Here is a 12,752-nt window from a genome sequence, read left to right on the forward strand (position 1 = left end):
GTGGTTTCAGCTCCACACACTTTCTCTCTTCCACGTGAGAACTGGTTCATCACACGCCGATGGAGTGAATCAATCGGCGGTCGCTCTTCACCTCTTGCTGAGGGTTGAGAGCGCTTTTTGTCAAGTCGAGCTTGACGTCAGCCTCTCCCCCCCCCCCATGAAGCCCATCTCCTCTCAGCTCACCACTTTAGTTGCTCTTAAAAACATCATTGTTTTAGTCCTTCCATATTTCTTGTCCTGGTATTTCTCTGTCTCGTATTCATTTTATGGCTACAGGAAGTTTGCCAGGACACTGAGACGTTAAGACTGTCTGCCTGTAACTTTGGTTGGCTGGGAATTCAAGACTGCTCTATAGTTTCACCCCCCCGAGTAGAAACAAATTCAAAATGTATACAGTGAAATTGACCATGTGGCTGAAATTTCTATTACAAACTAGTTGCGGAGGTTGCACTCCAGAGAGATGAATAAAAAACACAAACATGTGTTTGATTAGATCTGTATGTTGCGGTTTGCTCTGTCAGTTGAAATATCTTTGGACACTGTGCAGGTCATTCAAAGAGAAAATATAGGTTTTCGGCATGCTGAACAGTACAGCTACTTCCGGATGGAACAAACAATCGAACAAAGAGATGTTTGTTTGCAGCCACGCCCAAGTTTAAGATTTCAAATTTAAGAGTGAAAGCAATCGGAGCCGCTAGAAATATGATGCAATTTGGTGATAGTTCAATATTTATCTTTGAGTCGTTGCTTGAGAAAACGATCTTAACTTAAGGTTGTATTATTACGATTATTTTAAATTTGAATCATGATTTCTTATATATTCATCAATATTAGAAAATGCAGCAGTTGCAGCAAAGTTTACCGAAGCAATAACTTCGCAAAAAGTTGCTTGTAAAAACTTTATTTAAAGCCGTGAGTCAAAACACCGGCTTTGGCCCAGACTGGGTGAACCGGATATCTGCAGGATTAAGTCAGTGCCTCATAAATAACATATCTGGCAGAAGAAAGCTGGTAAAAAACTGAAATATCACTTTAATTTGTGGTAAAATATATCACTATTTGACAAGAGAATACAAATGACTTTCTATAGGTCTTGAGGTGAAAACTGCACAGCTTCATAAAGTCTAAAACCCTTAAAAAACAAAACGTATTGGCTGCAAGTTTGTGTACTTCTTTGCAATTTACTTTTTACAAACTAGCAAACTGTTCTTCAGAGCTGATGTACACAACCAGACCACAAAATCTGGAGACAATTCATGAGGCATTAGCAAACTGGAGATGTGGGAGGAGAGGACAATAGAAATTATGAATATAAAGTCCATGTAATCAAAACAGACATAAAAAGCCAAGTTCTTCCAGAGGTGGATGAATTGCAAAGTGAGAGTAGAACATAAAACTATATTATGCTTGCACAGTAAAAAAAGAAAAGAAAAACCTGCACATTTATGTGCTATCCCTCGACACAGAAGCACATAAACACATGTATGCAAACATTACGAGAGGGAGGACAGAGACTGTTCAATTTAGGGACGTAATTGATGCTTCTATGCAGTGTCTGATAGTAACTCCGTGTTTTGGGATTGATCCCGAGACCTCTGGGTTACGATGATATATACACACACAAACACAAGCCCACCCTGTCTGCTGTTCTATACAAAATGAGCTGCTGTTGATGCACCTCAGATCTTGCGTTTCTTCCACTCTGGTTCCTTCTCAGCTTCCTCATCCTCCTCCGAGTCCTCTGCAAACAAAGGCACTGGCTGGGTTCTAAGGGTGGGGGGGGGGAAGAGTAATGATTTAACAGGTCTTTTCAGACAACTTCAGAGAAAAGCAATAAACTTCAAATGTAGATAACCAGATAACAGAGCTATGAGGCCACAAATGGTTTACGACATTTATTATTAGAATTTGAGTAACTTCTTCTGTACTGGCCAATTTGGGCTTCAGGAAGTTCAGGCTGTAACTCAGAAGAACACTAGACCTGCCTGCACAGGGCTGTTCCTCCGAGCAGAGCAAAGAGACCTGTGATAGTGACTGTTACTTCTTGAGAGAGCTCAGCAAACTGGCTAAAGTGATGCACTTTATCAGATCAATCTACTATAATGTATATCCCCAGTCTATTATCTTTAACTAGAGATCGTTTCCTTGCATTATGTGAAACAATCTGTTGCGATTTGGCTCAAAGCTTTGTTTTGACGTTTATGTAGCAGTCTGAGTCCGATAGTGATCTAAAGTTGTCCATTACTCTCCGTTCTGCAGTGTAAAGTGTGTATCTGTCAAACTGCACAACTCTTTAAACATTTATGTGTCACACCGGTAGGAAGAAACCCAAGTACCATTACAATAGAGTAAGCAGCACTCCCGGTACTCGTCTTACACTGTCTGCTAATAAGAGCAAAGCCAGAGGCTGAATGCGAGAGGAAACGAAGAACAATGAGGTGGACAGGGAGAGTGTAAATGATTCATAGTGATGATATAAGGGGGTTCTTACTGTTTGTATGCTGGGGCAACCCAGTAAGGGTTATCTGAAGCTTCCTGGGCGTGACGTAGGATGGCCTGTCGGGGGTTACTGTCATCCGTTTTATCTAAAGCGATGTTCTTCACGATGAATGAAGACAGAGTGCCACCATGAGCTGCTACTCTTCCTCCTCGACCTGTCAGGACACATAATCAATATCGTATTAAAAACACCGTGTGACTACACCACGACACACTATTTTAACAACTCACACAGAAGCAAAGAATTATCACAATCTGAGTTTTTTTATTACTTTAGGTAGAATTTATGTAAACTCTTTGCATTCTTGCTCCAGAAGGGAAAAGCTTGCTGCTTTCCAGAAAGGCCATTGTTATGGTTGTCTTTAAAAGGTCAAGAACAGGCGTCACACATGCATGTGAGCATTCCCGTAATTAAACACACAGGGTTTCCTGCTAGAGTTGGGCAGTGACGTTGTTTGGGGGATTGAAAGGCAAGTTTTCCTTTTGCTTGTAAGCATCCAGCCAACCGCCAAACATTATCTTCCACTTATGCAAAGTCATTTCACACAAAGCATAAACAATATAAAGACAGCCTGTCTTCTAAAAGTCTGGCCTGCTATCGAGTAGTTAATCCTATTTTTGTAGAATGGAGCTACATTTTCATTTCATGTCTTTCTCCCAACCCTACATGTTTTAATACTTTATATACAAAACGATTCATTGTCATTTAGCTTAGCAGTGTTCCATGAAAAGGCTTTATTGAGTAAATACAGTTTTTATAACAGTAAAGAAAGACAGATGTATTGAATATGTTATATATGTCAATAACGTATTTTGAGTGCAAATATGCTATTTGCCTTATTGTGCTGCTGTGGCTTTTTTTTTAGGTGGTTCTGGCAGGCAACATTTTCGTGACACCCTTTTTAAAATGTTGTATTTTTCTTGTGGGGAAAAATAAAACATTTGAACCGTATTACACTGCGGATCTATTGGATCGCTTTGAGTACAAAGTACTGAAGAAATAAGTGAGTGAAAAGTGGGAAAAACTAATAAAAAATAGCAGCAATGAGCCAACTGGAACCAAATGAAGCAGGAAATGTTGTCTGGCATCTCGTCTCATTGGAACTAAGTTCAGACTGTAGCCATGACCGTGCTTAGGTGTGGCGTTTGTTAAAGTGTGTATTAAAGTAGCAACACAAACAGATTGACCATGGGTCCTAGAGGAAGTTCACAATGCATCATTGCGTCCCAGCAGTTAATAATGTGAGACAACAGCAGACTGAATCCTTGAGAGGCCAAGTGGGAGCATTGCTGTTACAACTCTCGACTTCAGCCCGGTTGCATAATACCGAACACATCATCAACTGTGGATTTGTACATCTGCCTCAAACAGTCATGTTTACTGGATGATTCAAACAATATGATTTGAAAAGCAACGGTAGAACTGTAGCTGTACCTCGTTACTATGTTTTAGATTTTGCTCATTCGTGGTTTTTGCTTTGTCTTCCAGGGACACTCAATGTACACGCGATTGCTCGCCTTTCCTGTTACCTGTTTTCTTGTTATTTAGTTTATTCTGTGAGGTTTATGTTTTGCACTAATAAAAGCCACAATAAAAAAAAAAAAAAACAGAAGCCCAAATGCACTTCACCTGGTCCCGACACAGGAGGCTCGGGTTTGTGGGATTTCTTTGGATCAAGTCGGTCCTTCTCCAGCTGTTTCCGTGTACTCCGCTGCCGGGCCTCTCTGAACATGGGTAAGGCATGAGCTGGAGACACACAGGGTAAACAAGGGTAATCAAGTTGCTTAGGTAACTGCGAGATCACATAACACAGCCGCACAAATAAGCAGACGGGGCACCTGGCAATATGCGTTTGTAGCTCATGTGAGGAGCTACGCTGCTGAATGAAGACAGAATGCAACGCTGACATTTCACAGTGTTTTTATACAGCAAATGCAGAAACACGATCTCACCCGCTCCCACACCTTGCAGGAGATACGCAGCATTTACGCAAAAATACACACACACACCTGTTGAGCTCGGGCAGGATCTCTCCTCTTGTGTACTCTTTCTGCCACGGTGCACACCAACATATTCATTATATCCCCCATGTTTAGACTGAGACAATCGCTCTGCCACTCTTCACACTTTTGTGAACACTATCACAATAAAGGACCCCAGCACTTAAATCCACGAGTGTGTGAGTGAACATGTGCATGAGTAAGTGTGAATGAGTGTTCCCAAAGGTGTGTGAGAAGGAGAGACTGAGTGCGTGTGAGAGAGAGAGAGAAAGAAAGAGAGAGCGAGGGAGCGAGAGAGAGAGAAAGAGAGAGAGCGAGCGCGCCAGCATTTGTGTTTGTGTAAAGTGAGAGTATGCTCTGCTCTTATCCTCGGGGGTTACAAAGAGACACTTTAGTAAAGGGCTAGATAAAGTGATTTTCCATTCAGGAGGCCTGTCGCTGTTCAGTGTTAATTCTTCTCCTCCACGCTACATTAAGCAAAAAGGTTACTGTTAACAGATTCCCTCGCTTTTCTCAATGGGCCATCACTTGCTTCCTGTCCCCTCTAATTTTCCAGTGCCGGGGCATCAAGTGCGTCACTCGCCGCTTGTGGCAGTCAAACGCCAGCCTATTTCACACCCTGTTGGCATGGCAATGAAATCACACGATGCATCTGAAGAGGCTGCGGTAGCCCAAACAATAAGCGGCGTCTGAATTGGGTCCTAGCAGCCAATCAGGGACGACGTGTCAGCAGCTTGTGTATGTTTATGACTTCACTGTGGGGGCAAAGGAGCATGAGGCACGCAGTAAAGAGATGACAGCCTCGTGTGTTGGTGATATGACAGGGTGACAGGTAGGGGGGGGTAGTTTGTGTGTGTGTGTGTGTGTGTGTGTGTGTGGGGGTGGATCAGGCGGAGATCACGCCAGCAGAGGTGGGAGAGGTGGCCGTTCCTGGCGTGATCCGGCGTGACTGCAGACCACATGGCCGGCGCGTGGCACAGTGCCCCGCTGGCTGTCGATCCACTTATCCACACCCTGCTCCATCAGCTAATGGGCCCGTGAAAACCCTATACACTCTCATTCCTCGCAAAGCCCTCGGTATGTGTGTGTGAGAGAAGCAAGAGAGAGGTAAGCACGTAAACAAGGGTTGGTATTTTTGTTCTTTATAACTAAGAAAGAGGATTCTTAGAATATGGTCCACTTGTCACATCATGCACTGGGAAGACGGCTACCGTTGTTTTGAGGATTGGTAAAAAAAAAGACGCAGTGCCTTATCATGTAAAGAGCAGATGGGTTAGTGGCTCAAGGTGGACTAAACTGCTGGAGGGCTTTGAGAAAGGCTCTTCACGTTAATTGCTTCAGTAATTGTTTAGGGCCATGCACGCCAAGGCAAGAGAGCGGGGAATCATGTGGCACGTAAATTCTATTATTCTTAGAGGGTACGAATTAAACAGATTGTGAGTGTTTGAACAGGCATGGAGGAACTTACGTGTGATGATGTAATCTTGCGTTAGCGTCTCGGCTTGTCTCTCTTTCCGCTGGCTCTTCACTACACACAGCTTAGCCCCCCTGCAAAAGAGACCGTTTGTTACAAATGAATTTGAACGTATCATACAGAAAACAAGAGATCAAGGGTAAAGCCTTGTTTTGTAGTTTTTCACTCACAAAGAGACGTAAACCGACAATTCTTTGATTTTTTTTGTCAACAATAGAATTCTATGGCGTGACAGCAAGATATTTCAGGCTGTGGCTACACAGACAATAAGTGTAAAGATAAATTCATTGTTGTTTTTAGTGTCTTTTTGGGGAATTGTTACGAAAAAAAGGTAAAATAACACCAGCCTTATATATAAAACCGAACGCACCTGTGGCTTTTAACAGGGTCATAGTAGACCTTGGCCAGTCCATTTCCAGTTCCCACCATTATCTGGTTAAGTTTTGGGTGCCACAGACAGCGAACGACACTCTGGAACACACAGACAGAAACAAAGTGTTTAAAGCGTTTTTTTGTACAGTAACTGAAGGTAGTGCATGTGAGAACAGCAGCCCACGGCAAGTTGTGAACTACTTTTTCTCTGCTGTGGTTCAGATTTGCAAGGATGTGAACAAAAGGTAACAATCATATTCTATTGTCTTAAGTATTGTGAGCGTGTGTGACCCAGGTTTGGTTGTGGTACTGTGGGGATCAGTCCCAGCGTGCTCTGCTGCTCTAGTTGACTATATTTGGTTGTTGGGATGAGGGCTGGATCCCTCAGTCTGTGTGTGTGTGTGACAGATGGCCCAGTGCCAACAGGCAAATGTGACCACATTTATCCAGAGGTGTGTGTATGTGAGGGAGCGATAGAGACAGAGAGCAAAAGAGGAGTACAGAGAGAAGTGATGAAGACCCTCTGTTCATCCTGTGATATGTGAGCTACAGTGGAGAGCTGGACTCCCTGCAGCAGTGCCTCTTTTCTTCACGCGCGTTATTAAAGCATCACAACCTCTGGTGACGACTTCTGTTGGAGTATGCACATTTATATTTATTTGCTGTGGTTTTGTATGTCCTGTAGCTGCATAGATTTTTTTTTTAGAGAGGGAGCGTTTAAAAAAAAAAAAGTGGAACAGAGAAGGCAATCTGGGGGCGGGGGGGTCTATGACAGGGGAGCAGGATGGGGGGTGGGTAGGTCTACGACTGGGACGTCCAGATTCTGTGACGGTGAAAGCTGCTTAGCGCCCAGCTGTTCAGCTTCCCGCCAGGATACCATGGGAAGGAGTCTTTATCTCTCTCACGCGCACGCGCGCACGCACGCACGCGCGCACACGCACACGCACACACACACACACACACACACACACACACACACACACACACACACACACACACTTCATGAAAACTATGAAACACAACGTTAAGTGATAATATAAAACAATACATCCAACCAATATTTCTCGCAAGCACGCAACATAATTAAGACTCTTAAATTCACTCACAATCTGCTTCAATTGTACACCAACCTTACACATACATACACTCTGGTTCTACGCTATCAGACCAACTGATCGCTGGTGTGCAGCTCATGGGACAGATGACGGTTAATCTGCTCAACCAGATCATGAGCCGGCTGTAATTGATAGAAAGATCTGGAAAATGCTTTAAACGGGACGTAACACGAGCCTCACATATTCCAGTAACACACCGGTAGATAGATGATAACATGTAGATAAATAAATAACTGGAATAAATGGCTTAATAAGCACAAATATAAATATGTTTGCCCTGTTTTATCTGAGCATAAAAACTGTTAATTAAACTGTGAAAATCTGCTGTATTTGTCCTAAGGCAGATGCTGATCCCATAGAACGCTCACCACCTCTAAAAACATGTGTCAACATGTTTGCATCAATTGATCTTCACCCTGTGATTGTGCTTCCGTGTAAATGTCTAATGGATTATAAATTGCCCCATCAGCGTTACTAAAGCAACACGGACAGTCCCTGCATACAACGGAAGGCAGAGACAACAGTTAGGAATTTTGGTTACACTCCGCAGGTACTGTCAAAGTACAACATAGCATGACCCAACTCAGGCAGTAAAATCCCCAAAAAACCCCATCACAGCCAGGTAACGGCAGCCCAGCCAAGTTCAGAAAACAACCTCTTCAGACCAAAACAAATCATTCTGTCAGTGGTGAAACATGTCGAACGGAGCAGCTCAGTGGGGCCCATGCACAGCTGGATCCACTGAGCAGCCCGGAGCCAAGCACAGTCAGTCCGGTCCAACAGTAAAAACTGCTCTCCAGATATTCAGAGCAGCATGTTTATACTCTAGGAACCACTGTTTACGCTTCACGTCCACAAAATTACATCACATCATGAAGGAGGAAACTTTAATCAGTTCTCCAGTAGCAGCCTTCTATGTCCCGTCAGATTAAAATACCTAAGTCTGATTAGGGATAAATAAGACAACAGCCACTTGCCCGACATGTACGACGATTATGAAATAAAGTTATGCAGCACTAATGGGACACAACCGTCACAGCTGTGCTCCTTGTTTAGCCGCTGGTGAGTGGATCCACATGTGCAATGCTTCTGACTAGCTTAGCTACGAAGGCCAACTGAATTCAGTAGGAGGAAGGAGAACTCTAGGCTTAGCACCTCAGCTGCACACTGAGTGGGCACATGTCCGAGAAATCTGTAGTTAGGATGAACTGCCTCACTGGAACAACGGGCTTTTTACATTATGCAAGATTTACTTGGGTGAGATGCACAAGAAAGAACATAGTTAAGGCCTCCCTTCTACCTTTCAAGCTTGGCTGCTCTTACGGAGGATGAAAGGCCTCCCTGAAGAGCAAGGCACCGGGAGCAGCTCATTGTTTAATAAGAGCTATCAAGCGTGACATGGTAGGAGAGCAACGAGTGAAGGTGGCCCCCAAAAACAGTCCCATTCCATTCAGAGAAACACCATAAACAGGGCTAATCAATGATTCTTAAGCTGCACTCCTGAATCTAACATCTGGAAGTCAAACTGAATATCACGCATCAAAACGCCCAAATACCAAGCATAAGAATATCATATTAGGGATGTTCTGATGCCACGTTCATCGATCCCAAAACAGATACTCAGGATTTTGGCTATTATGGAGTATGGATCCAAAGCAAGAGCTCTTTGTCATTTTCATTTAAAAATCTGTCACTGAATAGATCTGATTAGGATCATTCTTCTGTGTAAGGTAATAAAGCTGTAACTACACCTTTGTAACTATAATTTGGGTGCACCAACACTCTTTTGGTTTGTGCAAATATACATTTTTCTCCAAGGCTTAGGTTGAGTTTATAAAATGTGATTAATGACAGTGACCAATAAACAGTACGTAATATCGTTACCCAATCCATTTAATAAGGTAATTAATGGCACACGTAAGAATCTGGTGCATCAAATTGGAGCAGCTTTACACTTTTTATAAAACATTTTAGGGGCAATTTTTCTGCAGTTATCGCATAACAATAGTGGAAAGAAGATAGGAAATGAGGGACAAAGATGCAACCAAGGTCCTCGCCGGATTTGCAAAGTACAGACGATCACTAAATACTGGAAGATATACTGGAACATGCACGCAAGCTGAAATGTGAAAACATTCATACATACAGCACCCAGAACTAAACGCACACATTTAGATAAAGTGCACGAGGGCTGCAGGTTTAAGTTCCATTTGAAATCCAGCCAAGAGCTCGGCCCTTTGATAGTCAGCATGGTCTCACCTGGTTTCAGCCCCTTTTGATGAACTGAGATAAGCTTAAGAGTAGCTGAAGTATTTACCAAATGGACCTAAAACAGCCTCTGCTCCCAGGCATACCCCAGAATACCCGGGTCTGGGGTTATGTAGACTGTTTAGTTAGAAATGATTGGTGACCCTTCCTTTCACTCGCCTAGCTGGTACGCCACTTTATAAAGACTGCACTTAAATTCTTGGGCCATCCGAGAAGCAGACAGCTGATGTAAACATAGTAAATAGCACATTCATCAGGTTCACTGAGTGCATGTCAACCAGAAATAACTGATCTGCTGCAAAACTAAATTTCCCTGAATCTAAATTTATATTTTAGAAAAGGGGGTAAAGCTGCTGATACCCATTGGCGTGGGCGGTACAGACACACTTAGATTGTAATGGTGATGGTCAGCGGGTTGGGAACATGGATGTGTGAAGAGAACTGGATGCAGCGTCGGAGGCGGCGCGTCCGTCCATTCCTATGACAGTTGCTCAGTAGCACATAAAGCCAAAAAAAGTTGGACTTCCAAGTAAAGAATTCAGATCAAAATACCCGGGTCTTACGCAACCGTGGGGCCGATAGAACAAGCACACTATCGCTTTCTTTGAACCCGCCTCCCAGCCCTCGGTCCAGCCCTGTTCTCAACTCCTTCACATGAACAAAGGAACAGAATAACTCTGGATTTGGCTGTTAGTGCATTTTACTTTTAGAACCCAATTCAAGTGTTTGTACTTGGAAGTTGATTCACTTCAAAAAAACATTCCCACTGAGTTACATTGGCCCGCAAAATGGCAAAACAATAAAGTAAAATGTCTATATGCTATATTAAAGTAATTGATCTCAGTTGTCAAGGAGGGGTGATTATTACCATTAACGGCCACTTACTATATTTTCTCCACCACATGATGTATTTTCTCTGGTTCTCTATCCATGTGGACAACCAGCTCAACATGTTGACACGCATAAAGCTTTTATGTACACAAAAGCAACGAAATGAAACTGCTCAAATATGTGAAAGGCTTCCAACAGATATTTTCATAGACCTCATAGCTGTAGTTCCTTTGAGGAACAAAGCATTATTAAAGTATTTAAATCATTACCATATAAGTTCTGAGAGGTTACAATTAAAAGATTTGAAAGCATTGCCAAGGCGATTGGCAGCCGGTGCCGTTTATAGACTGAATTGTTTTCTGTGGCACTGGGTGGGATTTTGTGGGAAATCTGCTGGATTTCTGTGCAGACAGGAAGAGGTTTTGCTGTTCATCCAGTGAAAGTGAGCTGAAGCTTTCAGCGCTTCTTACAATGGTAGATGGTGGAACGAGTGAACGGCCAATGGAAAAATGTGTTCCAAATGTTTTATCCTCTTCAGTACAGAGAAAAGATAAAATGTCCACGGAGTGATGTTAGGTTCTTTACAGACTCTTTGACCCAAAGTGTCTGAGGTCTTTCTTTGATGCCGCCTATAGCGATATCGTCTTAAAGCTAATTCTGTTTATGTAGACTCTGCAGGAAGAACTTAAACTGAACATGTGACGCTGATCACTGCTTGATCTAAATGACAGACCTCCATACGCAACATATTGTGCAGATCAATAATACCACCTACTGTCTGTTAGTGACACCATTAATACTGAACATTCAAAAGTAAAATGTACTTTGATTGGAGGAGAGAGGAGAGGACAGGTAGAGTGGCAACATCATCTCCAGAATCAAGAACATGTGGCTTTGATTTTTGAGAAACACTTGCAGCCAATAGAGCAACGTTACTGTGAGACAGAGATTGTTGTTGTTGTTTCTCCTGAATGAAGATAAACCAAGGTACTGACCGACTGTGTATATAGTATTGCTAAAGACAGCACCTTCAGTCAATTCTATTTTAACATAATTATTTATTCTAACTTCAGACGAGCTCACACTAAACTTTCATTTTAACAGTTGTCCTTTTACATACATTCACATCTTAAATAACGCTAAAATCATATTCAAGTAAGGATTACAACAGATTAAAAATTATTTATTCAAATGAAGTTTAAATCTCAGATTAAATGGGTCAACTAAAACACAGTCCACCCTCCTCTCCCCTCAGTTAGTGCTGCGGGGTTTGCACTTAGTGTCAATGCTGTGCCAAGGTTTGCAAGCTAACAGCAGCTGGCTGGCAGGGCAGAGGGATGCACAGACACACAAACGGGGCTTTTGTCTCTTTCCCTCTCTCCAACACGTTCAGTCAGTGGCAGATTTAAAAGTGTCACGTCTTAGCCAGGGAGACCAAGTTAGAAGCCATTAGCCTCGGTCGGACCTCAGTGTTATGACTACAGATACACACTGCTGAATCTGTTGAAAAGGAGAGACAGAGGAGGAGCAGGAAGCAACAAAAAATAAATAAAAGTATTTCTACTGAAGACAGCACCTCTGCCCTTCATTTTAGCACCTATGGCTAGTTGCCCTCACCAAATGGATTTCTGAGAAAGCAGGATTAGTAAAGTGCATACTATGCTAACGTGTTTGACGGTGTAGCAAACGTGAATGGAACATGCCGATTGTGTCCGTACATAATTTAATTTCAAATGTAACTCAAAAGGCATATAAAAGCGTCAGGAGCTGTCCTGCCAAAGGTTTGTGGGAATGACTTGCAGTAAGGAAAGGTCACATTACTCCACTTTCTCCTAGCTTGCCTCTAAACCATATTTTAAACTTTCCTCCTCCTTTGCCTTCACTCCCCTCCTTATTTCCCCCCCCAGAAACACAGCCACGTCTATCTTTCAGGGTGAAGATGGAGAACATACGTGTTCTGTCTCTCTAAATTCCTGTGGTGTACACTATTATGTGTTCGAATTTAAATATAAATAATAGAGCTGGAATAATCCTGCGTTGGGTTAAATAGAAAGTTAAATAAATCTCCATATCAGGCCAGTGAGATCTGTTCGGCTGTCATAATGAGGCCTGTTGTTGTGTTCTCAGGGAGATACAACCAAACAAAAACATTTGAAGGCTGCAGTTTTGTTTGAGCCAAGACTACTTACGTG

General features: G+C 42.7%; 1 protein-coding gene across 1 annotated transcript in view; it reads right to left on the reverse strand.

The window, feature by feature from the left end:
• Positions 1–885: 885 nt before the first annotated feature.
• Positions 886–12,752, reverse strand: part of wdr70 (WD repeat domain 70) — a 34,665-nt gene continuing 22,798 nt past the window's right edge. Inside the window, exons 14-18 of the mRNA XM_076088612.1 lie at positions 6,345–6,445; positions 5,969–6,048; positions 4,130–4,246; positions 2,492–2,654; positions 886–1,767 (exon numbers count right to left, since the gene is read on the reverse strand). Coding sequence (XP_075944727.1) covers positions 1,680–1,767; positions 2,492–2,654; positions 4,130–4,246; positions 5,969–6,048; positions 6,345–6,445 — 549 coding nt within the window. The 3' untranslated portion in view covers positions 886–1,679. The remainder of the gene's footprint in view (positions 1,768–2,491; positions 2,655–4,129; positions 4,247–5,968; positions 6,049–6,344; positions 6,446–12,752) is intronic.

This window comes from Anarhichas minor, unplaced genomic scaffold (genome assembly GCF_050575085.1).
Source record: "Anarhichas minor isolate MPS153535 unplaced genomic scaffold, ASM5057508v1 ptg000002l, whole genome shotgun sequence".
NCBI classification, from domain to species: domain Eukaryota; kingdom Metazoa; phylum Chordata; class Actinopteri; order Perciformes; family Anarhichadidae; genus Anarhichas; species Anarhichas minor.